Source organism: Nesoenas mayeri (genome assembly GCF_963082525.1).
Source record: "Nesoenas mayeri genome assembly, chromosome: 14".
Taxonomy (NCBI): Eukaryota; Metazoa; Chordata; class Aves; order Columbiformes; family Columbidae; genus Nesoenas; species Nesoenas mayeri.
In genome coordinates, this window is record NC_137556.1 from 3771906 (window position 1) to 3799789 (window position 27884).

The window sequence follows — 27884 nt, forward strand, 5'->3', positions numbered from 1 at the left end:
AGTGACAGCCAGAGCTGCCAGGGCCTCACCAGGTTAATGATTGTGGGGGCAGCTGGGCAAGAGCCCCGGGGACGGGGCAAACGCGGACACCAGCCTCCTCCCACTGCAGCTGGGCACGGGGCTCTGCAGGGGCCACTGGCCACCCTCTCTGGCCAGAAGGGTCCCCAGGCCCTGCAGAGGCAGGACATGTCCCCTGCTGTGGCGCCTCCTGGGCATTGAGGTCCAGCAATTTGTGACTCTGCAGGGGCTCGGTGATGCTCCAGCAGCGGCAGGGATGTCCCCAGGCTGTCCTTGACCACTCTGGGGTACCTGAGGGATCTCCCATTCTCTCCCCATCTACAATTGCAGCTGGTTTGTCCATGGTGATGGGTCCTGGGAGCGTCTGATCCAAGAACAGGGACGTGGCAACCACGTGGCCCCTCTGTGCCCATGCCATGCAGGTGCCTGGGCTGGAGGGGCCTTCGGCCCCTGGCTCTCACCAGGGCAGATGTGGGGGCGAGCTGGCCGGGTGCCTTGCACGTGGATGGAAACTTGGCTGGAGGTGCATAAACAACAGGTAATGATAAACGGCATCGAGGAGGTGCTGATGGCAACGCTGGTGTTGCTCCGCTCCTGCCTGCCCTAGCAGAGCGTGTGCTGGAAGACACAGGCTCTGCGCCGCGCAGCCCTCGCAGCACTGCCGGCTGCTCCGTGCTGAGCCGTTGGCATGAGCTGAGCCGGGCCGTGTGCCACCATCACCAACAGCGACAGGACATGGGGACTGCACCGGTGCTGACGTAACCCACCGTCAACACCCTGGCAATGCGGACAGTCTGTAGCTTGGGCAGAGCTTGGCCCCTTGCAGCTGACGCTGAGGTGTCTCTGAGGATGGTGGATGTGTGTGTCGCCTCACCTCCAGTCTGAGACACCTCAACAACACCAGCACTGACGCCTTCTCCTCCTCTTCATCTCGTGCAGGGCGTGAAGCACCCAGCACCAAGTGACAGGGAGCTGAGGTTGCTCCAGCACCGACCCAGCTTTGCTCCCCACCACACTGGCTGCTGCTCACCCAGGGCGATGCGGAGCCTCGGGCAGCCGAGGCGGGGTGTGCGGCAGCACGGTACCCCGGGGACATGTGCCACATCCTGCCCCACGGCTGTGGCTGACGTGGGATGCAGCACGGTTACCCATTAACTGCAGGAATTTCTGGGGAGGAGGTGAGCAGCAAGCAGTGAGGGGCAACGTGGGGCTCCTTAGACTTTGCTCTTGGCCTGCATATAAAGGGCCACGGTGCCCCGCAGACCACTTCGCTGGAGGGACGCGTGGATGTGGCATGTGGATGTGGCACTGCCCTGAGTGCCCGGCCAGTCCAAGGTGAGCAGGACCCTGGGCAGGAAGGGTCACCTCCCCGTGTCCCCTGCCTGCCCTTGCGGGAGCTCACTGGGATGATGTGGTAGTGGCTGGTGGCCCAGGGGACCAGTGGGTGGTGGGATGGTCCTCCTCGGTGGTGCCAGCACTGCTGTGGTGACACACCGCTGCCTCTGCTCAGCCTCAGCAGGAGCGATGCTGCCCTACCGGAGGGAGAGCCCGGCCCTGCCCCGCTGCCTGGTGCAGGGTGGAAGGGTGGTGCACGGGCCGCAGTTCGCCTTCTGCCCCAGCCCCCAAGGTAGGTGCCCGCAGCCTTCTTCCTCCTCTTCCTCACCACGCGCTGGGCTCAGCTCTGCTGCTGGCCAGACCCTGGCCCAGGCAGTACCGGGCTCTGCTCTGCAGGGTGGTCCCCACAAGGATGGGGCCATAACGGGTGCTCCCTCTCCCCAGCTCTGCACCGGCTGCCGGCTGCCCATGCCTGTCCCTTCACTGTCGGGGCAGTGCCTTGCCCTGACCACGGCTTCCCCTGCCCCGGCTCGCCCGGGCGCCTGGGCGAGAGCAGGGAGCGGTATGAGCTGGATGTGCTGCCCTGGCAGGGGCCCCGTCTGGGCTTGGAGGAGTTGCAGAGGCCAGGTGAGACCTCCTGGGTGGTGGACACAAAGAACCCTGGTTGAGGAGCACCCCAGAGACCTACCAGAGGTGCCCAGAGGGGGCCTTGGAGTGCCGGGAGAGCCCCAGCTTTGCCCCTGGGGCTGGCAGCAATTCCTCCTCGCTGCCCTGCAGTGCCAGTTCTTGTGCTGGCACCCCAGCCGGACACCCAGCATGGCAGGGTGTCTGCTGGTGAGGGAGACCCTCAGCTCCCCAGGGTGCTGCAGAGAGAGTGAGGGGCAATATGGGTGGATGGCACGAAGTGCTCAAGTGTGGGAGGAGATGGAGGGGACCCAGGGAGTGGTGGCACAACTGGGGACACAAGCCTTGTCCCACCAAGGGGCAGAAGAGGATGGTGTAGGGCTGTGGGAGCCCAGGGACCTGGGGCCATGCCGTGGCCGGTGTTTAACACTCTCTCTTGTCTTGCGCAGAGCTGGGGTTCTGGGCCAGGGTCCAGTCCATCTGTGTCTCCCTTCTCAAGGTGCCCCTGATGTTCGGGTTCCTGTACCTCTTCGTGTGCTCCCTGGACGTGCTCAGCTCTGCCTTCCAGCTGGCTGGAGGTACGGTGGTGGGGGCACCTGGATGGCTGGTGGCACCCACCATACCAGCACCCTGCCGCTCACACTCTCTTGCAGGCAAGGTGGCCGGGGACATCTTCAAGGACAACGCCATCCTCTCCAACCCAGTGGCGGGGCTGGTGGTGGGCATCCTGGTGACTGTGCTGGTGCAGAGCTCCTCCACCTCCACCTCCATCATTGTTAGCATGGTCTCCTCAGGATGTGAGTGTGTCCATGGGGCTCCCCAGGACCTGAGCCTGGGCAAGGGGGTGGCTGGATCACATCACCCCAGGCTGGACCATGCGGGCTAGTGGGTCTCTTTGTCCCCAGTGCTGGAGGTACGCTCTGCCATCCCCATCATCATGGGCTCCAACATCGGCACCTCTGTCACCAACACCATTGTGGCCCTCATGCAGGCTGGCGACCGCAGTGAGTTCAAACGGTGAGAGTCAGAGGGGACACGGGGGTTGGGGGCTGCTCCCTAGGGACCACCCCATGCCAACAGGCCCTCCACACAGGGCCTTCGCTGGTGCCACGGTGCACGACTGCTTCAACTGGCTGTCAGTGCTGGTCCTGCTGCCACTGGAGGTGGTGAGCGGGTACCTGCACCGCGTCACCCACCTGGTCGTGGCCACCTTCAACATCCGCAGCGGGAAGGATGCCCCTGACCTGCTGAAGATCATCACAGAGCCCTTCACCAAGCTCATCATCCAGGTCTCCTCAGCCGTGGTGTCCCCAGGCTGGTGATGGTCACACATGCTGGTGGTGATGTCCCCAGTGCTGGTGTCACTTTGATGGTGGTTACTTTGATGGTGGTCATGCCTAAGTTTCTCTAGGCTGGCAGTGGTGTCCCCAGGCTAGTGGTTGTTCCCCAGCGTTGCTGTCCCTGTGCTGGTGGTGATGTTCCCAGCACTCATGTCCCTTTGATGGTGGTCATGTTCAAGTGTCCCCAGGCTGGCAGCAGTGTCCCCATCCCAGCAAAGATGTCCCCAAGCTGGGGGTGCAGTCAGCCCTCAAGGGCCCTCTCCAACGTGTGTGTTGTTGCAGCTGGACAAGTCGGTGATCACGGGCATCGCAACAGGAGACGAGACCCTGCGCAACCGGAGCCTCATCCGCGTCTGGTGTGGTCCCGCACCCCCACAGGTGAGTGGCTTGTGGTCCTGCTGGGGCCACCAAACAATCCCACGGAGGGTGGGTGGTGGGCAGGGGGCTGGCCAGGGATGCTGTGGAGCCAGCTGCAGCCCACCCTCTCTTTGCAGATGGCTGCCATAGGGTTTGGGCCGCCTCCAAACTGCACAGCCCTTGGCCACTGCAGCACTAAGGGCATCAGGAGCCTCCACAACGTCAGCAGGCAGAAGTGTGAGTGGGTGCGGGGGGCTGGAAAGCTGCAGGTAGGGCTGGGGGGCTTAATGTGAGATGCAGAGGTGCTGGACATGGGGCAGGGCTGGGAGATGTTGGGGCTGGGGCCCCGGTGTGGGGCTAGGGGGCTGGTTTGTGAGCGGGGCCGGGCCAGCCCCAGCCCCTCACCCAGCCATGCTGTGGGGCAGGCGAGCACCTCTTCACCGACACACCACTGCCCGACCTGGCCGTGGGGCTGGTGCTGCTGGCTGGGTCCCTCATCGTGCTCTGCACCTGCCTCATCCTCCTGGTCAAGCTCCTCAACTCCCTGCTCAAGGGACAGGTGGCCAAAGCCATCCAGAAAGTCATTAACACTGGTGAGTGGGATGGGACCTGCCTGCCCCGCGGCCACCCAAGCCCGTCCCTACCTGCCACCCTCAGGCCAATTCCTGGCTGCCTCTACCCCCTATTCCTGCTTCTACCCCTGTGTCCCCTGCCTGCTGCTGAGCCCTGGCTTCTGCCTGTCATGGCCTCCTGGCATCCACATCCTCCTTCCCCGGCCATCCCAGGCACCAGGCTGGCCCCATACCCACAGCCTGACCCCATACCCAGAGCCTGGTCCCACAGCCCCCTCCCCAGCATCATGTAGGAGGTCCGGGCTGCTCCCAGCTGACGTGTCCGTGTCCGTGTCTGTGTCCATGTCTGTCCCCATGCTCGCGGCCATGCCGTGGCAGACCTCCCACACCCGCTCAGCTGGCTCACTGGGTACTTCGCCATGGTGGTGGGTGCTGGAATGACCTTTGTGGTGCAGAGCAGCTCTGTCTTCACCTCTGCCATCACACCTCTGATTGGTGAGTCCTGGCCAAACCTGCCCCCCTGCCATGTGCTGGTCCCCCCGCACAATGTCCCGGGTGTGCTGGGGCATTTGGAGATGTGTCTCCCTGGGTGACTGTGGGGATGGCACTGGCAAGGAGCAATGGGACAAGACGGGATCCCTCTCCCACAGGCCTGGGGGTGATCAGCATTGAGCGCGCCTACCCGCTGACCCTGGGCTCCAACATCGGCACCACCACCACTGCCATCCTGGCTGCCTTGGCCAGCCCGGGGGACAAGCTGGCCAGCTCCTTCCAGGTACAGCCGGGGGCCATGGCTGGAATCATGGGGGGCACTGGGCAAGCAGGAGGCTGCCCACGTGCCAAACCCGACGGGGATGCTGTCCCTGCAGATTGCCCTCTGCCACTTCTTCTTCAACATCTCCGGCATCCTGCTGTGGTACCCGCTGCCCTTCACCCGCCTGCCCATCCGCATGGCCAAGGCGCTGGGCGAGCGCACGGCCAAGTACCGCTGGTTCGCTGTGCTGTACCTCATTGTCTGCTTCCTCCTGCTGCCCTCCCTCGTCTTTGGCATCTCTATGGCGGGCTGGCAAGTGCTGGTAGGGGTGGGTGCACCCTTCCTCGGCCTCCTCTTCTTCGTGGGGCTGGTGAACGCGCTGCAGGCACGCAGCCCCGGCCGCCTGCCCAAATGGCTGCAGACCTGGGACTTCCTCCCCGTCTGGATGCACTCCCTGCAGCCCCTCGACCAGCTCATCACCCGGGCCACTCTGTGCTGCACAGACCGCTGCCGCGGCCCCGAGGGCTGGGAGGAACGCGAGGGCCCTCCCTGTGACAAGGCCAGGCTGGGGCTGAGCAGCCCCGCACTCTCCTACCCCGAGGAGGTGCCCGGCCCCGCCATCCGGGTGGGCTCCCCTCGCCCACCCCTGCACAGTGCCACACGGCTCTAGCCGCCACCGGACACCTGGGCCACCGCTCCCGTGGCTGCCCTGTTTCCACCATCCCTGCTCAGCTGGTGTCTAATAAATGCCAAACGCCTGCGCCCTGCGTGTGTGCCTCTTAGGTTCCTGCCTCTGCAAACCTTATCAGAGACACAGGTGCCAGACACCCACCATTCACCCCATCTTGTACATACACTACCCCTGCACAGCCCGTATGGGCGCCCGACACTGAGGATGCACCAAACACGCTGCCCGTGCCGTGAAGGTACACGCTGCCGACGCTGCAGCCAAACCCTGCAGCTGCAGCCCAACCCCGCACCTGCAGCTTGCAGCCAGCTTGTACCAACATGCCATGGGCAGCACCTTACACCCACCTCATCCCCAGATGGCTGAGCGGGCAGGACGGGGTCAGTGTCACACCACTCTGTGTCACCGCTCAGCGTGCTGGTGAGCTGGGCACAGCACAGGGCTGCCGGCGAGGTGCTGTGGTGCTGCTGGGCTGGGGCTCAGCGAGATCCCTACTCAGCATGGCCGGGCAGTGCGCCCAACCCCCTGGATACCCCAACAGTCACAGCAGAAGACCACCCACTATGGTGACCCTGGCAGGAGCCCTTTAAGCATTGGCCATAACTGCTTCTCCCACTGCCCACAGATGTTTGGGCTCCTGCCAGTGATACAAGCCCGTCCCTCCCTCCTTCCCGCCTGCCGCCTCCTGGGCTGGGACCAGCAGAGCCAGCCGTGCCGCCGCGGGAGCGCTCAGGGGCTGCCGGCACCGCTGCTGCCCCACATGCCTGGCCGGGTGACCACCGGGCCAGGACAACCTCCACCTTGCTGCTGGACCGGGTCAGTACGGGCGTGGTGGTGGCCAGGACATTGCCCAGGGGCTCGGTGATGCCGGGGCTGTGCCATGAGAAGTGGTGGGGCGGTGAGTGGGGCGTGTGTGGTGGGGGGCAGCCTCATGGGTCTTTGTCCGTCTGAGGGGCTGAGCCAGCATGGAGCCAGCTGGTGCCCTCTCCAATGCTTCCAGTAACGGCAGCGGCACCGGCAGTGCCCCCCACTCACCAGCGGCCACTGGGCTCATCCTGCTGGCTGCCCTGGCCGTCCTGCTGGCCACACTGGTGGGCAACACGCTGGTGGTGGCAGCCATTTCCACCAGCCGGGCTCTACGGGCTCCACAGAACCTCTTCCTGGTGTCCCTGGCCTTGGCGGACATCCTGGTGGCCATCCTCGTCCTGCCCTTCTCACTAGCCAACGAGGTGATGGGCTACTGGTATTTCGGCGGCCTGTGGTGTAGCCTGTACCTGGCGCTGGACGTGCTGCTCTGCACCGCTTCCATCGGCCACCTCTGCGCCATCAGCCTCGACCGCTACTGGGCCGTCACCCGGGCGGCCCGGCTCAACCTGCGCCGCAGCCCCGGCCGAGTGAAAGGGATGATCGGGATGGTCTGGGTGGCGGCGACCCTGGTGGCTCTGCCACCGCTGCTGCGGGCACGGCCGGGGGACCAGGAGTGCCAGCTGAGCCAGGAGACCTGGTACGTGCTGGCCTCCTGCGCCGCCTCCTTCTTCGCTCCCTGCCTCGTCATGGTCGCTGTCTACTGTCGCATCTACCACCTGACGGTTCGGCGGACAGCCGCCCTCCTCGCTGCCCGCTCCCTGCACCCTGTCGGAGCAAAGGGGCCGGGGGTCGGGGTGCCAGGCCGGCGGCGCCAGAGCCAGCACCAGAGCATGTTGCTGTGCCGACAGCGGCTGGTGCGGGCGCGGGAGCGGCGCTTCACCGTCGTGCTGGCCGTGGTGATGGGCGCCTTCGTGCTGTGCTGGTTCCCCTTCTTCTTCACCTACAGCCTGGGGGCTGTCTGCGGGGAGGGCTGCCACATCTCCAAGCCCCTCTTCAGCTTCTTCTTCTGGATCGGCTACTGCAACAGCAGCCTCAACCCCCTCATCTACACCCTCTTCAACCGGGACTTCCGCGCTGCGTTCCGTCGGCTCCTCGCCGTGCCCCGCCAGCACTGCATCTAGGGACACCAGGGACACCGCAGACATGGCCCCAGCCCTGCTCGCCACCAGCAGCGCCCAGTCCTGCTGCAGACCCCGGACTGTGGTGAGAGTGTGCATCGCAAGGTACTTTTGGAAATGCGGGGCTGAATAAAACACGGCCAAACCTCTGCCTGGGGCTGGCACCTGACTCTCACTGGCACCTGTCGTCACCCATGTCCCCCCACCCACCCCTGCTTGCAGCATGGATTTGTCACTACCAGTGGTGACAAATTACCAGCTCTGGTAAATGCCAGCCCACCCTGCTGCCACGAACCACAACTCCTCTGTGTGCCCATGGCCACAAGCCATGGACCCACAGCTTCTGTGAGGGGGGACAATAGCCCCCCACGTGGCAGCATCACTAGCACTGGGATGAGCTGGTTGTGCCACCACAGAAGCCCAGCTGAGCCCTGTGTGCCACTGCCAGGGCTGTCCCCTCTGGCTGCCCCTGAGCATGTAGCTGTGCCATGCGATGGAGGCTCTGTGGGGCACATACATACCCCATAGTGACGCAGGAGTGCGGTGGGACACCCCACATCCTGCTCAGGGTCTTGCTGCAGGAGGGAAAGGAGGAGTGACATCCTGGTGGTGGAAGGGCTGTCCTCCCTTGGGAGAGCGTGGGAGATGGGAACACATGGGAACAGGCTTCAGCACAGCCTGAGGTGTGAGGGGCCATGGGGACAACCGTGGGTCTGTGGGTCAAAGACCCGTGGGGCAGCCACATCCTCCTGGGAGCAGCAGCCACCCCACACCCGCCCTGCCCCGCTCCCAGCCCCGCTTCACACAGACACCCGGGGGTCAGGGGCTGCTCCACTTCTCCAGCTTTGCAGCTCAAAATAGAAAATCTCAAAACATCGGACTTTCACTCAGCTAAAAACAGCCTCCGGCGCCTGAGAGCTGGAGCCTAAGGAACGCTGGTCCCCGCCAGCCCACGCCAGCCTCACCGGGGTGGGCACAGCTCAGCCATGGGTCCAAGGGGCTGGAAGGGACGGGGACAGTCACAGCAGTGAGGTTCCCTGGGCCATCCCCTGCACCCACTGGCCCCATGCACAGAGGTTCACAGTACGAGCTCTGGGACCAGTGGAGGCTCCCAGTGGGGATCGTGCTGGGACGGGGGCCCAGTGCTGACCCCCAGGAGGCGGCTGGCCCCGGCGGTTGGGGCCACGCTGGCACCATCTGCGGAAGGAGCTGCCCTATCGCTGCCGCCTTGCTTCCCCTCCCGCAGCCGCCTTTTGCCTTTTCACAACTAAATAGCATTTTGCTACTAAAAATAACCAGGGACATTTGGCCAGGCCAGCTCAGCTGGGGGACAGGAGCTGTCCCCGAGGGGACCCATGGTGCCCAGGGTCCTGCACCCTGCCCTCACCATTGCCCAGCACTGCTGGGGCTAACCAGGGGACCACTCACTGTCCCTTCTCCCAGGCAGGAGTGCACGGGATGCTGCAGGGCAGGAGGGGCAGGTTCCCCCAGCTTGGGCAAGGAGTTGCCATCACACACTCTCTGTGCTGGCATTGGGGCAACATGTGAGCCACCAAAGGGATCTGCAGGCTGACGTCCAAAACACCAAATCCCGAGGGCTGGGTGGGGTCTGGGAGTACCTGGTCGCCCCCATCACCCCAGGCACTATTGAGGTTCTGGGATGCTCTGGGGAGATCTTCCGCACTAAGCATCTCCCACTGCATCGCCATCCCGCATATCATCCTGCCTATAGAAGACTAGTTACGAAGATCACTCCATCTCTCCACAGCAGCTCTTCCCTTCCAAGTTTGTACAAACAGTCTGTTTAATCCATCAAGTTTGTACAAAAAGTCTGTTTAATCCTTCACAGCGTGACCCTTATTCCTGTTCTTCTCATGAGCCACCCTGACCCCAGCACCGCTGGGAAAGCGGCTCCCCCCTGACTACTGATTACTCCTGCCCAACTGCAGCACCTGTGCTCGTCTGCATGGAATTACATCCTGCTTTTTCAGGCTGTTTGTTCAATTTCTCAAGATTATTTCGAATTAGTCCCCTGACAGGCTTGGGTTCAGAGCCCCTCCCTCTCCAGCCACATCTCCTCTGCAGAGCTAAAAACAGAGCACTGGTTGCACCACCTGGGCTGCCAGCAGCTCTGCTGGGAACACCAGGACCCCTCTGGATGCTCGGGCTGCTCCGGCAGCACCTTATGGCTGATGGCATTTGTCGGTGGTGGGAACGGTGCTGGAAAACATCATCTGGGAGCAAACCAAAACTGGCAACCTAAGGGTTAAGCAAGGAAATGCATGGAGACAAAGTCATCGCCTTTGAAGCTCAAAATAAGCAAGTGCCACCTTTCAAAGGAAAGCGGCTCTAAAAGAAGAAAGCTCACAGTGTGAGCTCATCCCTCATGGCAGAGTGACACGGGAGATCATCTCTGAGGCAACTCATCCTCCTCCTCATTATCGTTGTGGGTTCATCACCAGAAGATGCAACACCTCATCTCCAGGGCATGGCAGATCAGTCAGTACCGACTGCACGGGCAATGAGCATTTGGAATAATTTGTGCTATTATCGGCTTTGCTACAGCCTGAGGACATGAACCTCTTCCCTCCTACTCACCAGCATGGCCTGGCCAAGCAGCCCTCAGGGGCCCAGGCTGGTCCCCACCAGCAGGTTGACATCAACAGAGGTCAGTGGAGGGACTTGTCCACCGCCACATGCCCCTCCGTGCCCTGGCCACCACCAGCCTCACACCCAAGCGGAGGCAGAGGGCATCACTCATGGGCTGGAGCGAGAGACAGGAGCTGTCAGAAGGCAGAGGTGACATCTGCTTCAGGAAGCCAGAAGGAGCAGAAAGCAGGGCAGGCACAACTGGCTAAGGGGTAAGCGGGTTAAAGAGCAGTTTTACACTCAGGAGAAGCGGGGAGCCGGGCAGGTCATCTGCAGGGCTGAGGGACCACCAAGGGGTGCTTGAGGAGGACAGCTCTGTGGAGAAGTCAATGACTTCTTTGCTGGGGAGCAGGCAGGGAGAGGTCCCCATGCCACGGCTTGTCTTCGGATGGGGTAAAGCTGCTGCCAACTGAAGTACCAGGGGAAAAGGGGCTTTTAGAGCAAAGCAATGGAAGGAAGAAGCTTGCAGGAGCAGCAAAAGGAGCTCAAACTTTGAAATGGCAAACGAGCAGCCACTGGGGTCAGTCCCAGCAGGACGCGGCTGGCAGCACAGTACCCCCCGAAGCCAAGGGATGAGGCTGAATCACAACGAGGAACCCCCAAACGTCCACAGCAGCAGTGACCAGGTGCAGCACCAGAGCTTGCATCACCTGCCCTGCAACACAGGGACTGACCAGCACCAGGCACAGGGACACTGGGAGACCTTTATTGGTGCCAACACACACACAGGGCCGGGCTGTAAAGAGAGGGGGCCCTCAAAACATGTAACTGATTTTCAGAGGAGCTCAGGACACCCCGAAGAGGCGCTCAGCTCCCTACCCAACCCCCAGCGACAAGAAACACCCGCAGCCACTCAACCCTCCCACTCTATGGAGCACCCCCCGCCCGCTCTCCTTTATAAACAATCGCTCGGCCCCACCCCCTACCAAACACCCCTATCACAACCCAGTCAGCAGCGGAGTGGCAGCTCCACACCCAATCAGATGCCGCGGAAGGAGGGCCTCTCGCTGAGGTGGGCGCCGTTGGCTCTCGTCCAATCGATTCCCGGAGCGGCGGCTGCGCTCCCTGAGTGACATCTCGTCCTCCAATAAGCACCCGCTCCCTCTTCCCGGTAGGGCTTCGCCAATGGCCGCCGAATGACGCGCATTTCTCTCTCCCCGCCCCGCCCTCCCACACACCCGCCCGCCGCGGAGCCAACGGGAGCGCATCGACTCGCCGGAGGAGGCGAGGCTTCCTGGGGGGCTGGACCAATGAGAACGCGGCGCGGGAGGAGCATGGGCAGGCATTGGCGGGCTGCGCGCGGGTGGGCGGGGCGCGGCGCGGCGGTGGGGCGCGGGCCGAGTGGAGGGGAGCGGCGCGGAGCCGGCGGCGCCGCCCGGGCCCATGGAGCTGGAGAACATCGTCGCCAACACCGTCCTCCTCAAGGCCCGCGAAGGTGAGCGGTGGCGCCGGGGCTGGGGGGGGGGGCGTGGAAGCAGCAGGCCCGAGGCGGCGCTGGGGCAGCCCGGCCGCCGAGCGAGCCCAGCGCCCCGGAGGTGCCGGCTGGCCGGTGGCCTGAGCCGTGAGCCCGCCGGGCCGCTTCCTAGAGCGGCGTCCGCTCCCCCGGCCTGCGGGCTCCGGCGGTGTCTGACCCCGGGGCTCAGCCCCGGGCTCTCCCTCCCGAGGGGTCGCGGCCTCCGCTGCCCGCGGCGCTGCGGGGAACGGGAGGTGACGGCGGCGGTTGGACACACGGGCCGCCTCGGAGCGCTAAACGAAGTCCCGGCGCTGCTCCGGGCAGGCGGGGCTGCTCAGCGCCCCGTGCTGTGTGTGCTCTGGGGGGCTGTGCTCCCCCGGGGCCGCCTCTCCGCGGGCTCAGCGCTGCGGCCCCGCCTGCCCCCACCCCCAGCCCGGCCCCTTCCAGCGGCTGCTCCTGCTCCTCTGGCGCGGGGACAAACCAGCTCTGGGTGCCTTGGGACAAAAAACCTGATTTTAGGCTGATAAACCGCTCCTTCCCACACAAGGGCTGGTCCAAAACTGCGGCGGTGACCACTTCTCCTCCACCTTCACGCCAGCCACGGTCCCTGGTCAGCTCAGCACCAGGGGCTTTGCTGCGGGGCCACAAACCTGCTGCTGCTTGCCGGGTCATGGCTGGATTCCACGGGGATGCAGGCAGCAGTGGGGCTGTGCAGAAGCACAGAGGAGCCGTGCTGGGAAATCTGTCACGCAGGAACCTGGTCCTTTGCAGAGAAGATCTGATTCAGCCAGGCATCAGGGAGTTCATTAGATCATGTAAAGTGGCAGGGCAGTACAGTCTCTCCTGGCCCACGGCGTTCAGCTGGCCAGACCAAGTCATTTTGGAGCCTCAGGGTCCACAGAAATCTAGTTAAAGAGCTTTAGAGATTAGATTTGTGGGAGCAAAGAGCAACAAAATTAAATTTACACAGACAGAAACATTTCTGAGCTGCCTGAAAATCAAGCTTAGTGTTGATACTTCAGGCACAGTGACCGTGGTGGACCATGACGCTATGGTTCGTAATGGCAAGGTTTGGTTCAACACCAAATCCAGGCAAAACCAAAGAGTGGTGTTTGGGACTTGAAGCTACAAGGCCATGTGTCCCATAGACCGAGGGACCAGGAGCCTGTGGTGCTGTTGGGAGAGCAGTTTGGTGGCCAAGGCAGAGCGAGGTATCGGAGGCTGCTGTGCTGCTTCCCCGTGCTCCTCCTCGGCAGGTGGTGGGCAGTTTGGGCATGGGCAAGTACAATCCGCTGGCACACCTGTGCTGCAGGGCTCCTGGCCGTGGTGGCCACTGGGGCAAGCTCTGGCAGCCAGTGTGACAGAACAGAGCCATTTTGCTGGTCAGGTCTGGCAGCACCAGGTGCTTTGTTCCAGCCCAGCCTTTTTTGGGAGCCTCCTGCTGCGGGGATGGGATCACCCTTGGGGACTGCTGACAGCCACCATCAGCTGCTGCTATAGGTCACCACGCTCTGTGTTTCCTTCAAACTCTCCCTGGAGGGTTTAGCCCAGGGAAGGTGAAGGATCCTTCCCCCATCATCCCCCTTCCCTGCTGGCCTCTGACAGAGGGACAACAGGCCAGCTTAGTGGTGTCACCAAGCCCTGAAGCTCCCCTGTGATGAGCTCTGGATGGAGGTGGCCCACACCTTTCCCCGTCTCTGAACGATGGTGGGAGGTTGGCATGCAGGAGACGAGTTCACTGCCGGGCCGTTTGCTGCGGCACCGCGAGGGCGGGGGAGAACCCTGCGTGATGGCGCTGGAGCCACCTTTCAAAGCAAACAACTTGAGGAAACGCAAGCGGCTGGGCCTTGTCCTCCGGGTGCTGTGGGGCACAACTGCCTTTCACTGAGCGCTCCGGGGGGTGAGGGTGGCACGTCCTCCCATGCCCTCACTTTGTTGTCCCCGTCCGCTTGGTTGCCACAAGCTGAGGCTGACAAGGTGTCTGTGCTGCTGGTTTCTTCCAGCTCTGCTTAACCTTGAGTCACTTCCTTCCTGCGTTTGTACAATCGTGCGGCCCAGCTGCTGCTGCTGCGGGGCAGACGGAGCACAGACAGAGCACAGCGACCCACAGCACGCCAGGGGCTGAGACCTGGGCTGGCCCTGTGACAGGCGGCTGCGGTGGCCCCGTCCCACCTGTCTGTCCAACCAAGGCCTCCTGCACAACCAGGAGCAGTGTGCCCAGAGACTGTGTCTGGGATTAGGGGGCTGAATTGCATCTGCACTGGAGGAAAGTGTTATGAAAGTGTTTCTCAAGAGCTGATAAATGATGTTCAACCCCCCCTGGCTTCAGAAAGCCTTTGGCCCAACTCAACAGGATGGTTTAATGTGTTTCCAAAGGGAGGTGTGTGCAGGGTGGGGGAAGGCAATCCCTGGAGGGCGGCTGATCCCAGCAGTCAGTATTTCAGTACTTAGTGCCTGCTATGATGTAAATTTTTTGGTCTATCTAGAAGCTTTCCCACCCTGTCCTACAGCACTGGGCATTTACTCCAGCGACTGAAGCTGGAATGCTATCTGGTTCTTGGATCTTGCTTTTCTGAGGCTGGCTTATCTCTGGAGAAGGGTGGGAGTGTCCCCACTTCACAGATGGGAAACTGAAGTGAGAAGCCCCGGGCGATGCAGTGAGTTGTCTGTGGAGCAGGATAAGAGCCCTGTCTCCCAGCTCGTGTCCTCTCTCCGAGAGCCCCTCCCTGGAGTAAGCAATCAGTCTGGAATGAGTAGGTGGCATGAACATCATTACTACAGCAGGAAGAGCTTCACACCAGCAAGGCTTGGCCTGGAGGGTTGATTAGTTATGCAGAGGTCCTGAGGACAGGCCTGGCAGCCAAAAACATGTGCAAGCAGAGTAACCTGTGGATTTAGGCTCTCCTGCCCTGATTCTCCCATCTTATATACAACCTGAGATGTCCAGGTGAAAGGTCTTCATGTTCTAGGTTGGGACTTTATTCAGCAGCCAGAGCGGTTTGGTCCATCCGCTTCCTTTGACAGTCAGAGACTCCAAAGCTTTTGTTCCACCAGCCGGGAAATGGCGGTGCCACTTCGGTCTTGTTCTCATTGCCCGGGCTTGCACATGTAAATGGACAGAGGGTGTCTCCTCTCTCGGCTCCTGGCAAGGTGAGGCTACAACCAGACGGCCTTGCTTCATAACTCGTGGTACCGATTTTGTGTGCCCTGCAGGTGGTGGCGGAAACCGGAAAGGCAAGAGTAAGAAATGGCGCCAGATGCTGCAGTTCCCCCACATCAGCCTCTGCGAGGATCTTCGCCAAACCCTCGGTGAGACGCGGTGGCGGGCAGGAGCTCCGGAGCGGGGTGGTGGGTGGGTGTTGTGCCCCCCTAAAGCCGGGCACACCTGAAGGAGGTTGAATCCATGGGGGTCAGGGACCTATAATGGGGAGCGTGTCAGCCAAAACCTGGACAGGATCACTCAGAGCTCAGGGTGTAGAGAAGAAACAATAGGTGGGTAAGTCACAGCTGCGTGATGCTCACCAGATAATCCCTGTTGATGTATCCGCACACTTTCTAGACTGTGAAGAGCTTCACTAGAGATAATGCCACCTTCTCTGTGCACACAGGTCTGCTTGGTGTCGCGGAGCTCTGGAGCATCACTCTGGGGTGCCTTTGCATAAGTAAAGGGCCTGCTAATGTCCTCTGGGCTCCCGGCCTGGGATTCAGCCCTCCTTTGCAAACCTCAGCTTCTAAGACTAATACAGCAGCTTTACTCGGGCAAAACTGGGTTCTTGCTGTGTGCTATGGATGAGGTACAGCTGGGCAGGGCTTGGCCTGTCTTTTCAATACTGCACTTTGTATTCGTCATGGTTTGAATGTTGTTTGTGCAGCAGGCTGGGCCCTGAGATCGTGTGAAATTGTTTTGGGGCACGGAGGGTGGGAACGCTCTGCTTCTTGGGAAGGGGAGCGCTTGTTTGAGTTGTCACTCCGGATCCAGCTGCCAGCTGGAGACTGCAGCAGCACTGGCCTTGTTTCAGAGCAGGTGTCACTGGGCTGAGTGGGTTTGGGAAGTTTCTGCAGCTCTAGTCCCCAGTTCTGCCCTGCCCAGGTTTTCCAGGTCCTGGCAGCCTCAAGGAGAGAAGTGATTCCATTTGAAGGCAGAGGGGACTGTAGCACTTGGAATAACTCAATCTCCTTCATCTACATGTTAACCTGCAAGCTCACAACATCCTGGTGCTCACTGTGCACCACCACCTTGCTGCTGTGCGCACCACGCACCGCTTCTCGGGGCCGGTTTTGCAGCTGAGTGTGGTCAGATGGAGACTCTTGCCTTGGTTTTGCTACAAACTGCTTTTCTGGAGCAAGTTCTCAGGGCTGAACACAGCTCTGGGCTTTCCTTGGAGCTCCCATCTTGGCCTCTCTCTGCCTCTCAGACTTGTGTGCCCCCAGCAGAGATTTCCCTCGGCTGGTGTCCATCCTCTGCCCACGGCCGCCCGTCCTGTGGGGGTCATGGCATGTTTTCCAGCACTGAATTTCATCGTTGTTGTGCTGCCCCTCTGCCGGTGGCTGTGGTCTGTCTGTCTCTGCTGTCCCACTGTGCAGGACAGTGATGTTTGACGCTTTGGGAGGCAGGTCCCTCCCAGCAGCTGGCTGGCACTGCCCATGTCCCCATCTCTCACGAGGTGCTGGCCCAGGTGACAGCAGCCTCACGTAGCTTCTCCACGGTAAAGGTGGCCCCATTCCTCACACTCGGGTCACTCTTTGGCTGGAGTGGTTTCATTTTCCCCTCTCAGCCTGCTAGAAAGGCATTTCCAGAGGCTTGGCAGGCCTGCGGCCATGGTGGGCTGGTTGCCCACTGCAGAATTAAGCTTTGTGTGCCCTGACCGCGGGGAACACCCTCGTGTGGGCCTGGGCAGCGGCGAGGGCGGCCAAAAGCTTCTGATCTCACCTCAGCAAACTCTGGTCCTCCCAGCTGAAGGGAACTCCTTCCCCTGCAGACACAAGGAAACCGGCCCGTGCAGCAGAGCTGGCGAGGCCGCCTCCTCCCCCGCCACAGCTCCGCGGCCTCCGCGCTCTCGTGCACCCTCAGGAAGCCGCAGCTTCCTCGGGAGAAACTGCTGCGCGATGGGGGGAAGCCGGCAGTGCCCAGCCCCAGGAGCGCTGGAGCATCCCCTGCGCGCGGGCGGATGACTGCACATCTGCACCACAGCAGCCCTTGGTGGCAATAGCTGTGACACAGTTCTGTTCTGGCTCGTGATCAGACAACATCTTGTGAGTGGAAGGGAAGGAAGAAAGCAAAGGACTGGAAGTGCTCTGGGTAGTCAAAGGGGTTTGTCCCTGGGCTGCCAGACTTCAGAGAGGGTAGAAGGAATTGGCCGGGAAGCCAAGCTCCGGAGGGCAGTTGGAGCTGGTGTACAAGCAAATGGCTGTGCCATGGAGTGGAGGGTCTCATTGCTGTGAGCAGCGTTAACAGGCATCTCTGGAAAAGCTGCTTCTCATTTTGATGCTGCTGCTTCTAGCAGGGCCTTTGGGAATACGAGTGGTTTGTAAGAGTCATAAGAACAACTATTGGCCTGGAAGATCTGCCTGAAAATGAGCTCAGTGTGTTCCTCTTGTTCCAAGGAAAGTTGTGTGTCTGGAGCAGCCAGTCGGTCTCTGCGGGGAGAGGTTGAGAAGAGAGCCTCCAGGCAAGCAGGAGATACCAAGGTCCCTGCTAAAAACAAGAGAGACAGGCTGTACAGAACAGCAGCTCAAACCTCTTCCAAGGAAGAGGATCTTGCACAGTGGAATGTAAAAGTGCGGTCATGCCTCTTGTCCCCGTTGGGTGCATCTCCCTCTCCTGGGGGTCTCGTGCTGGTGGGAGACGCGGGCCAGGGCTGCAGCAGTGAGGGATCTTCTCTACCTTTGCAGAGCGGGACTACCACAGCCTGTGCGAGAAGCAGCCCATCGGGCACATGCTCTTTCGGCAGTTCTGCGAGACACGACCTGAGCTGTCACGCTGCATCAAGTTCCTGGATGCCGTGGTAAGAACAGAACCCGTTGGGCTTCACTGGGGGAGGTGAGGATGTTCTCAGCGCCCTGGGCATGGACCGGTTGGCCCTTAGTGACTGTGACCAGGTACTTCTGGGCACATAGGATTTTACTGAAGGAAAAATGGGGGAGTTGCAGTTTCTCTAAGACAGGGTTGGGCCGTTGCTTAGGGAGCTGTTTGCCGGAGATCTGGTTTTCCAGGAAATCCAGGGAAGCCTTGGGCAGAGGGTGTTGCTGCTCTGCAGCTGCTGCCTGGTTGCAGGGCTCGATTCCTGCTCCTCACGCTGTTTGCTCTGTGCAGGCAGGGTACGAAGTGGCTCCAGATGAGAAGCGGAAGGAATGCGGGCAGCACCTGATTGAAAAGTACTTGAAGCCACATGTGAGTAAGAGGGTTGTGTTTGCTGCCTGCAGCAGCAGAGCAGTTGGAAAGCTGACAGCTGTCATTACCCATGTCCTGCCACAGCAAACGTGCCGGGCAGGATGGTGAGAGCAGAGTACAGAGCCACCTCATAAGCATCCATCGCTGCTTTTCCCACTGGCCCTCAAGCAGAGGGGCACCTGTGGGCTCCTCCTCCCTGACAGGACCCTTGGGCTCTGCTCTCTGTGTCTGACTCTCTCCCTTTGTCCCCAGAGTGAGGACCATGTGCCTGAAGTCCCCTCGCAGCTGGTAGATGCCTGTTGTGAGAAGCTGGAGCAGGAACCTTCCAAGGAGCTCTTCAAGGAATCCACTAAGTAAGTTGGAGTGCTGGGGCCTGACCTCAGGTGGCACCACGGCACGGAATAGACACTGCAGCCATCTCTCCTCATCCCCCGGTGCTAGGGCTGAGGTCTGGGGAGTTTTGGGCTGACAGTTTGCAGCACAGCTACAGGAAAGCAAACACAAGGAGCTCCCATGGGCTCTGGGAGCCACAGGCTGCTGCAGAAATCCCTGTCACTGCTCTCAGTCTGCTGTGGGTCCGAGGCTGCCATGTGGGAAGGCCCTGTTCCAGCAAACCTCAGCATCTGGCCCTGCTGTTCCGAGTCGTGTGCCAGGATCTGTTGGCACCCGTAGAGCAGAGCCGACAGCTGCAGACCTGGTGCCAGCTGTGCTTTCCCGCTGGCCACAGATGTGGCCGTTGCGGTTGGGTTACGCTGCCTGTTGCTGCAGATCACTTCTGTTCCGGCGGCAGAAGCGCAGAGATCCTGGCTCCGGGTGGAAGCGGAAGCCGTTAGGTAAACGGGGCTTACGGCCTCCACCCCTCCCTGAACAGAAGCTGGAGCACGTTGCTTAATCGAGTGCAGGGCTGTGGCAATGGGTTCGCTGCAGCCTTCTGAGGAGCGTTGGCTCTGTGTGTGGTAGCTGGTGTTGCTGTCTGAATGCGGAGCCTCCGGGCTGGGCCCTGCCTGCTCTTGGCAAGCTTTGGAAAGGGAAGAGCCCATCCCCTTCTCCTTGATGCATGTCTCCAGTGTAGTCGCTGTGTCTAAGGCTCCATACTCTGCTGGGCAGCCCTGGCACTGCTCTCCAAGGCAGTTAGCTCTCTTGAGCAGGATCCCTGTGGTCTTTTGTACTGGATATTCACCTGAGAGTGAACAACTCAGCGCCTGGTGCTGAACATTCCGAGCAGCTTTCAGCAGCTGATTACAGCCTTGTGTGCGCATTTGCCCTGTGAGCAGAGGGGCAATTGCAAAGAGTCCCGTCGTCCCCTTTTGTCCCACAGCCCAGGCTGGTGTTGAGAGGCCACAATTAGCAGTGCCGGCCCAGTCTCAGGGTGCTGTGTTCGTCACAGCGGTGCCTCCAATGCACCTTCCTTTTGCATCAGGCTTAGCCTGGAGGGGGAGCTTTCTGGGCCAGGGCTACGTGGGTAATTCAGCACCAGGCTGGGTGAGGGAACAGCAAAGTAAACGGGCTCTCGGGGCTGCTCACCTCCTCTTTCCTTGGACCTCTGGCTTTTTCCACAGCTGTGATCAGCTCTCAGGACCCTCGCTGGCTCTGCTCTCTCCTAGGCTTATCCATGACTACCTGAGTGTGGCTCCCTTTGCTGACTACCTCGACAGCTTGTACTTCAACCGCTTCCTGCAGTGGAAATGGCTGGAACGGTAACGCTCCCTGGCATCGCTGGGAGACCTGCACCCCGTTCGCGTGGGCTGCCTGAGGGTTCCTCGGGCTCCTTCCCGTGCTGGGCCATGGCAAGAGCCAAGAGCCTGGCCTCTGTCTGCTCTTGTTCTCCTTCAAGGTCCTTCCTTGGCACCATCAGCAGCCCCAGCCTTGCTTGCCTCACATGGCAGCAAGGTCTGCTTGAGCAGGGGTTTTGGGACAAGCTGCAGTCTTGCAGGCCAGGACACAGGGGTGGTTTGGGCTTCAGGCCCTGCTCTCTCCCATCTCACTCCCGTTTCCTTTGCCTCACAGGCAGCCAGTGACCAAAAACACTTTCCGCCAGTACCGTGTGCTGGGCAAGGGCGGTTTTGGGGAGGTGAGTGACTAGCATTTCCTCTGCATTCGGGTACCCAGCAGCCACCATTGCCCGCTGGCAGATGCAGACCTGGGTTGGCCATCAGGGCAGCACGAGCAGGTGCTGCTGGCTGGGGGGGGCTGCACTGGGCGCTGCTGTGCTGTGGGCATTGCATGAGCTCCCAGTTCCCTTTTGAGGGGCAGGAGCTCCCCTCCTGCCAGGCGCTGGAGCTGCAGGAGGTATCGCACAGCGCAGGTAACGTGTCCAGTGGTGTGTGCCGCTGCCTGGGCAGAGTCAGGTCTGCTGCTGGTGTCTTGGCAGGGGAAACTGCTCTGAAAACTGTCACTGTCAGGCTTCCTTCTGTTGCTGGAGTGGCTCTTCTGTCTTCCCAGGCACCAGCCATGGTGCTGCTACAGGTGGCAGGGACATCGCAGCCCTCTGCTGCTTGTCTGTGACATCTGGAGATGTCGCTCTTCTCTGTGTCCTTGCTTTGACGAGAGGCTTCTCGCTAACCTCAGAGTGAGGTGGGGACAGAGACGTCTGCTTTCTTGTACCTCTTTCTGAGAGCAGAACCTAGACCTCCCCCGGAAGTGGTAGCAGGAGGGTGCTGAGCCTTGTCCCCCTGTTCCAGGTTTGTGCCTGCCAAGTGCGTGCCACGGGGAAGATGTACGCCTGCAAGAAGCTGGAGAAAAAACGGATCAAAAAGCGGAAGGGAGAGGCTATGGCCCTGAATGAGAAACAGATCCTGGAAAAAGTGAACAGTAGGTTTGTAGTAAGTACATAGGAGTTGCTCTCACTTTGCTGTGATGGTTGATACTTCCTCCAACCAGACAGCCCAACACCTCTGTGCTCCTCACCCCGCGGGGAGAGGAGGAAGCAGGTCCTGCCCATGTTGTAGGATCCTGGTGGCTGCAAATCTCCTGCAAGGCCGGGCTCTGGCAGGACCTCCTCCTGCCTCCACGAAATGCTGTAAATGTACCCCAAAGTCAGGCCCAAACACCCATCTGGTCTCACAGGCACCTTGTTACCTCTGGGGCAGAAGAGAGCAGCAAGAACTGTCTCCAGGAAGCCAAATGGGCAGAAGTCTAGCCCTGAGCTGCGTGGTGGGGAGCTCCCTGCCTGCACTGCCGTGCGGACAGCCTGAAACCTCCCTTTGTGGAGGGTTCATCAGAAACTGCCCCGGGGGTTGCTGGTGGGTGCTGCTTGCCCTGGCGAGGAGCAGTGCTGGCTCAGGGAAATAGTGTCTGAGGAAAGCCGGGGGTGCGCTGGGGCTGCTGGGCACTCCCACATCCTCCCTGGGTTTGCACAGTTCCTCCTCTGCTGGCAAAGGGCCAGTCCTGCTGCCCTTGAGCGGCTGCTTGGGTGACAAAGTGCCCGTCGGAGTGCGGGCACCACCCTCTTCCAGCTGTGTCTTCTAACAGCCTTTCTGCCCTGAATTGCAGGTGAGCTTAGCCTATGCATATGAAACTAAAGATGCTCTCTGCCTAGTGCTGACCCTCATGAATGGAGGGGACCTCAAGTTCCATATCTACCACATGGGAGAAGCTGGCTTTGAGGAGCCCCGGGCAGCTTTCTACGCTGCTGAGATCTGCTGTGGCCTGGAGGACTTGCACCAGGAGAGAATAGTGTACAGGTACGCACTGCCTGGTGTCCCTACTGGGAGACCTTGTACAGGCTGCAGATGCAAGAGGGTTCCTGCTGCTCTTATTAGCCCAGCCGGGTCTGTCTGCTCAAGAAAACAAGCTCAGGCTTGAAAGCAGCACAGAGCTGGGTGAGTGGAGATCAGGAACAGAAAGCATGGGAAAGCTTAGCTTGGCTTCCTCACACTGCATCACCAAGAACAGGATGTGATTGTGCCGGGAACACCTCGGTGCAGGCGCTTGGGTGCTTAACTTGCTGGGCAGTGTTGACACTAGAACAAAGGAGGATACGCTGCCCAAAACCCTCCAGACTGAGAGCTGGGCAGGAGGAGAACAAGCTAATTGTATGACTGTACTCAGTGGGTTGTGTGATGCCGTGTTAGGGATAATATGGCTGAACATGGAGCAGAAGGTTCCTTCTAGTCATACCCTGTGCCCTGCCCTGGGACAGGACAAGCAGAAGAAGCCTCTGCTCCTTCTCTTTTGCATGTCTTGTCCTGTAGTGAGTTCTGCACCTGCAAGGAGGGAATCAGGCACACGTCCACTGCTTCCTCACGGAGAGGTGAAGGTTGTGGAAGGTTGTGGTGCCTGGCCTCTGCCTGGGAGGGGACAGCTTGCAGGGCAGGGGTGAGGGGAAGATTATCTGTGTGCGAGAGGCAGGGGCATTTCATCCCTCTGCTGCTGATCTGTGACTTCTTGAGATGTCACTGTTCCTCATGTCCTTTGCTTTGACAGTTGGCTTCTTGCTAATCAAGTCTCTTCCTTCCTAGGGACCTGAAGCCAGAGAACATATTGCTGGATGACCACGGTGAGTGCAGGTCAAGAGGAGCCCTGGGTCCTTCTCTCTTCTTGTGCTTGAAACAGGTTACTCTGTGTTCTTAACAGCTTCAAATGTCCCTTGACCTTGTTGTGCTAACTCACCCCCTCCTTTGCAGGCCACATCCGTATCTCAGACCTGGGGCTGGCTGTACACGTGCCAGAGGGCCAGACGATCAAGGGCCGGGTGGGGACAGTTGGCTACATGGGTAAGTGGCCCTGATTTAATCAAAAACTGGTCTCTGACTGCTCCCACTCTCTCCCTGCCCTCACACATCCCTCACCCCTGCTCCTATGTAGCTCCGGAGGTGGTGAAGAATGAGCGCTACACGTTCAGCCCGGACTGGTGGGCTTTGGGCTGCCTGGTGTACGAGATGATCGAGGGACAGTCCCCCTTCCAGCAGCGCAAGAAGAAGATCAAGCGGGAGGAGGTGGAGCGGCTGGTGAAGGAAGTGCAGGAGGAGTACTCGGAGAAGTTCTCGCCCTGCGCCCGTTCCCTCTGCACCATGGTATGATTGTGTCCCTGTCCCTTTGCTCCCACCACCTCTTTGCACATAGCAGGAGAACGTCGAAGCTGCTCCCTGCGGAGGTGCTGATGGCAGCTGGGGTCCCTTGTCGCTGATAAGGCAGCGCGGGAGGGTCGAGAGTGCCTTAATTCCTCGCTCCCCCCAGCTGCCCGGCAGGCCCTGCTGTCCATAGAGGCGCTGCAGGAGCCTGGGTGACCTCAGGGCTGCCCCTGCCCAAAGTGCCCTCCACCCGGGACACTGATTTCCTTTGTGTTTGCAGCTCCTGTGCAAAGACCCTCTGGAGCGCCTGGGGTGCCGAGGAGCTGGGGCCAAGGAAGTAAAGGAGCACCCTCTCTTCAAGCACCTCAACTTCAGGAGGCTGGAAGCAGGCATGCTGGACCCCCCCTTCAAGCCAGATGTAAGTGACTGTTCCGTGTCCTGGCCCCTTTAGCCAATGGTGTTGTCAAGGGAAGCACAAACCCTGGAGTGGCTCACCTGACGAGATGGCACCCGTCCCCTTCCCTCTCATTTTGGGAGCCTGGCAGAATGGGGCTCATGCAAGCTCTGGGCTGCAGGCAGAAGGGGCCTGAGCTTGGCCACGAGCCACAGTTGTTTGAGGCGGTGGCATCGTCATGGAGCCTGGCGTTAGAGCAATCTTTGTGCTGTTTAGCCCCAGGCCATCTACTGCAAGGATGTTCTGGACATTGAGCAGTTCTCCACAGTGAAAGGAGTGGAGCTGGAGCCCACGGACAATGACTTCTACCAGAAGTTTGCTACGGGAAGCGTGCCCATTCCTTGGCAGAACGAGGTAGGTTTACAGGACAGGTCTTTGCTCCTGCTTTTGCCCACCGTGGCCGAGTGCAGTGTCCCGCAGGGTTCATGCTGTCCCTGCTGCTCTTGCACTCTGCTGAGCTCTCTGTGACGGGCTTTGTGTGGCAGTCGCTGCAACCATCTTTACCCTCTTCCAGATGATCGAGACGGAGTGTTTTAAGGAGTTGAATGTCTTTAGCACAGATGGCACAGTGCCCCCAGACCTGGACTGGAAAGGGCAGCCTTCTCCACAGCCCAAAAAAGGGTTACTCCAGCGCTTATTCAGCAGACAGGTAAGAGTGTTTGCCCAGCAAGTCCTCTAGCAGCAGTCAGCCTGCTCCTGCCTGTAGCAGGCAAATCTGGCAGGGGGGCGGGCACGAGGGGGCAGCAGGCAGAGTCTCCTCCTGTGCTGGGCCACAGGACCCCAGGGCTCTCAGGGGGACCCAAGCAAGGCTGTGGGGAGCCAGCCCTCTCCTGGCTGGTGTTCCCTGTGCTGGGGGAGTCGAGGGGGCTGGGATGGAGTGTCCTAGCTAAATGTGCTGCGATCACACAGGCAGAGGGGTGTTGTTGAAGGCACTGAAGTAGCAAGTCTGCTCCTTTCCTCCATGAATAATACCATCCCTGAAGAAGACCTGGCTCTTGGGATGGGCTGTGGGGACTCCTGAGTTCCCCAGAGCATTTTTGACAGACCTTGAGCAGGCAGAGAGAGCAGTGCTTTCGAGGGATGAGGAGAACGGAAACGTTTTGCAGCTGCTCTGGGCTTGCCTGCCTTTCTGTCTCCTCTGCCCAGAACAGTCTTTGCCTTCTTTCCAGGACTGGCAAAGTCTGGGCTGCTGCCTCCCAACAGCTGCTGGCAGCTGCGGGACTCAAGTGTGGTTGGCTCTGGACCCGCTCTCAGCTGCCCGGTGCTGACTCCGGCTTCCACCACGAGCTCTGAGTTGTGTGTCACTGTTCAGTGGGCTGCCCGAGTCAGGGCCAGCTCTGGGCTGGGATTCCCAGCCCTTCCCGAGGCAGGCAGGACCTGCCAGAGAACGGGCAGCTGCCTGTGGCAGGAGTTGAGCTGTGATTTGCCACGTGTTTTCTCTTTCCAGAGGTGAGCAGTCTCTCCTGGCTGCTCTGCTCAGGGAAATACCCGGTGGCTCGTGGACATGGCAAGATCTGGGAAAGAGGAGTGTTGTCCTTCAGTGTCTGACCCCTTCCCCCAGCAGAGCACAAGCTGCTTGTTGTTCTAACTGCTCCCTGAGCCACTAATCCCGCTTCCCTGCTCTTACTGCCTTCCTGGGGGAGGCCTTGTCCTCAGCTTGAGCCAAAGCTGCCCCTGCACTGCTGCAGCTGGGAGCTCCGCTCCCAGGGGGCTGTGGGAAGTTCCCTTCGTTCCTCTCTTCATGTGTCCAGGACACACAGAAGGGTTGAGAAACCATGAAGGGTTTGGCATTGCCCCGTGCTCAGACTCCCTCCCAGTCCAGCAAAAAGGGCTTCAGCTGCTTCTGCAGCCGGCTGAGCCCCAAGTGGAGCAGATGGCCTGTGCTGACACTGAGCTGAGTGCCTGTAGTCCATGGAGCCCACCTTCCCAGCTTCTGAGCCAGTCAGCTGTGTGCTCACCAGTCTGTCTGCCAAGAGCCAAACCCCCAAATGCAGTTTGATTGTTCCTCTGCAAGCTGGGGGTCCCCTACAGCCCTTTGCCTCCATGTAGCTCTTCATGCGCAGGCCAAGGGGTGCCTGGCCCTTCCGTGCCAGAGAGCAGCTGCAGGCTGAGTTTTGTGACCGTGCTCACCTTCTGCTTGCTGTGCTCCTCTCTCCCTCCTCCCTCTCCTTGCCCTTCTGACTTCAGGACTGTTGTGGAAACTGCAGCGACAGTGACGAAGAGCCCACCCGGCTGTAGAGCACAGCTTGTTCTCCAGCCTCTGGGACCCTTTTGCCTCTCCGGGTGCCCAGCAGAACAACAGCCCAGCCTGAAGGACAAAAGTAGCAGCGGCTCCGCAAGGTGGATTTGTTTACAGCTTTACTCATCTGTATTTGAAGACTGTGAGGACGGCTCCAGGGCTGGCAGCAGCACACAGCTCGGGCCGAGGTGTCTCTGGCCGCGGGCAAGCCCTCGTCCCCAGGACAGACCTGGACCCTTCCGAATCTGCCGCTTGGGATTGTCTCATCGGCTGCCGCTCCTCTCTCGGGCCCGGGGAGAGGGGGAGCGATTGTGCCAGCGTGGGCCGAGGCCAGGCTGGAGCAGCTCTGCTGACACATTCCACAGTGCCGAAGTGGCACTGCAGGGTTGGTGTATATTTATATATGTTGGTCTGTACATATCATATGTTGGTTTTTAATCTATAGGTGGGGGCCTGCACTGCCCCCACCCTGTCACAGGCACAAATGTCCTCCTATGGGGGGAGTGACGGTCCCAGCTTTGTACCAGGGAGTCCTGGGCAGAGGCCTCTGTGCCTTGAGGTATCTAAAGCATCTTTCCTGGACCTTTCTGGCCGTGCTGAGGCGACCCTGGCTCCAGCGGAGTCCATTGCTCAGCCCTGAGGCACAGGAAACCGCTGTGCCAAAGCGTCTACCATTGCATCCTGGCAGCAGAGCGTCACTGCCTCATCCCCGCTTCCCCGTCTGCCGGCGCCTGCTTCCTCCTGCCTCGTCTCGCACATGCTGCCAGCTCTGGGGAGCTGGTCCCGGCCCCCTCTCCGGCCCCCCGGCAGGCTGCCCATGGCACCTGCTGGGTCCAAAGGTTCAGTCTGATCCCCGGCGTGGCACGGGATGGCCCCAGCACCATCCCACCGGCTCTGGACCAGCCATCTGGGGATGCTGCGGTCCCCAGGCTTAGCTTGTTGTCACAAGGAGCTTTGCTCTTGGGGAGCAAAGCCATGGTAAAGGGATTCCAGGGTCATGCTGTGAGCTGTGACCCAAGCGTGAGCGAGGCTGGGGCTGTCCTGTCCACACCAGCTCAGCCTGTGTCCCCGCAGGTGCTCCTGTGCCCAAGGGCGGGAGTGGAGGGGCTGGAACCCTGTGTGTTCCTGGGGAGCAGCGTGGGGCTCAGCCCCCCTCTCTGTCCTGCTTGTCCTGTCCCTTCTTGTGCACACCCGTCCCAGCTGTGTCCCGAGCAATAACTCGTCTCCTGTGTGTATGTATGCACACGCGTGTGTCCCTGCATGTGTGCGTGCTGCTGCCTCGTGCTCATTCTGAGCCAGTACCCCAGGGGGGCTGAGCACCTACTTGGACCTGTGGTATCATTCGCTTGCCTTGCACTAAAGTTGGAGAGTATTTAAATTTTTAACCTCTTGTTAAGTGTATGATTCGCCGTGCCTTGCATTGCTGCAGCGCCGGGGGAGCCTGCTCCAGGCTGTCCAGGGTTGGGGGCTGTAAGGAGGGGAGAAGCAGGGACCCTGTTTCTGGACTGCTGTGGCTCTGCTGGTGCTGAGCCCCAGGGACTGCGGGTGGCCCTTGGTGGCTTCTGCTGGTTTAAGTCGCTGCAGGGGCATGACAGGCACAAGGCTTCGTGCTGTTGGGATGCTCAAGTCTGCTGCGATCCCCTTTGGGGCATGTTCCCCCACTCCCATCTGCCCTTCTGGGGTGTCACGAGTGTGTGGGGCTGGGGGAAGAGTCCTGCTGCCCTCCAGGCACCATGAATCACATCTTTGGGGAAGAGCTGTGCAGAGGTGAGCCTTGTGCTGGCACTGAGCGCTGCCCCCTTAGCCCAGGGGACAGCCCCTTGACTTGGGGACGCAGTGTGAGCAGGGTTAGGGTCAGGACAGTCACCAAGGGGGAGCAGCGTGCTCAGGGCTGATGGGAGGGGGGTTGGGGTCCAGGGCCGGCAGCAGCGTCGGCAGCCTCATGCGCAGTGCTGGGGGGGCCGCACACAGCTGCACAGGGATGAGAATAGCAAGTGTGGCTGGGTAGCTAGG

The 27884-nt window shown here is 60.5% G+C and overlaps 3 protein-coding genes across 5 annotated transcripts; all 3 read left to right on the plus strand.

Annotated features, from left to right (window-relative positions):
• Positions 1-1313: 1313 nt before the first annotated feature.
• SLC34A1 (solute carrier family 34 member 1) lies at positions 1314-5670 on the plus strand (the record flags this gene model as incomplete). The annotated part of the gene is made up of 13 exons (XM_080353469.1): positions 1314-1353; positions 1529-1645; positions 1798-1980; positions 2427-2555; positions 2631-2774; positions 2883-2994; positions 3071-3266; positions 3600-3695; positions 3812-3911; positions 4100-4267; positions 4625-4741; positions 4897-5021; positions 5116-5670. The coding sequence occupies exons 2-13, from the start codon at positions 1543-1545 to the stop codon at positions 5668-5670; spliced, it is 2028 nt and encodes a 675-aa protein (XP_080209595.1). The 5' UTR covers positions 1314-1353; positions 1529-1542.
• A 983-nt stretch (positions 5671-6653) lies between these two features.
• On the plus strand, positions 6654-7676 carry LOC308045802 (alpha-2Db adrenergic receptor-like; the record flags this gene model as incomplete). Its single annotated transcript, XM_080353311.1, has 1 exon — positions 6654-7676. The coding sequence occupies one exon, from the start codon at positions 6654-6656 to the stop codon at positions 7674-7676; it is 1023 nt and encodes a 340-aa protein (XP_080209437.1).
• A 4029-nt stretch (positions 7677-11705) lies between these two features.
• Positions 11706-25870, plus strand: GRK6 (G protein-coupled receptor kinase 6; the record flags this gene model as incomplete). 3 transcript variants are annotated; one of them, XM_080353024.1, is made up of 16 exons in its annotated part: positions 11706-11757; positions 14989-15094; positions 17660-17780; positions 18089-18166; positions 18419-18519; positions 19771-19863; positions 20174-20237; positions 20848-20988; positions 21659-21849; positions 22627-22664; positions 22792-22881; positions 22973-23181; positions 23459-23596; positions 23849-23986; positions 24147-24281; positions 25820-25870. In XM_080353024.1, the coding sequence occupies 16 exons, from the start codon at positions 11706-11708 to the stop codon at positions 25868-25870; spliced, it is 1746 nt and encodes a 581-aa protein (XP_080209150.1). The 3 variants fall into 3 exon arrangements, with proteins under 3 accessions (XP_080209150.1, XP_080209151.1, XP_080209149.1); XM_080353025.1 differs by having other exon boundaries at positions 14989-15084; positions 17668-17780; XM_080353023.1 differs by lacking the exon at positions 25820-25870 and adding an exon at positions 24802-24900 and having other exon boundaries at positions 14989-15084; positions 17668-17780.
• Between the last annotated feature and the right edge of the window lie 2014 nt (positions 25871-27884).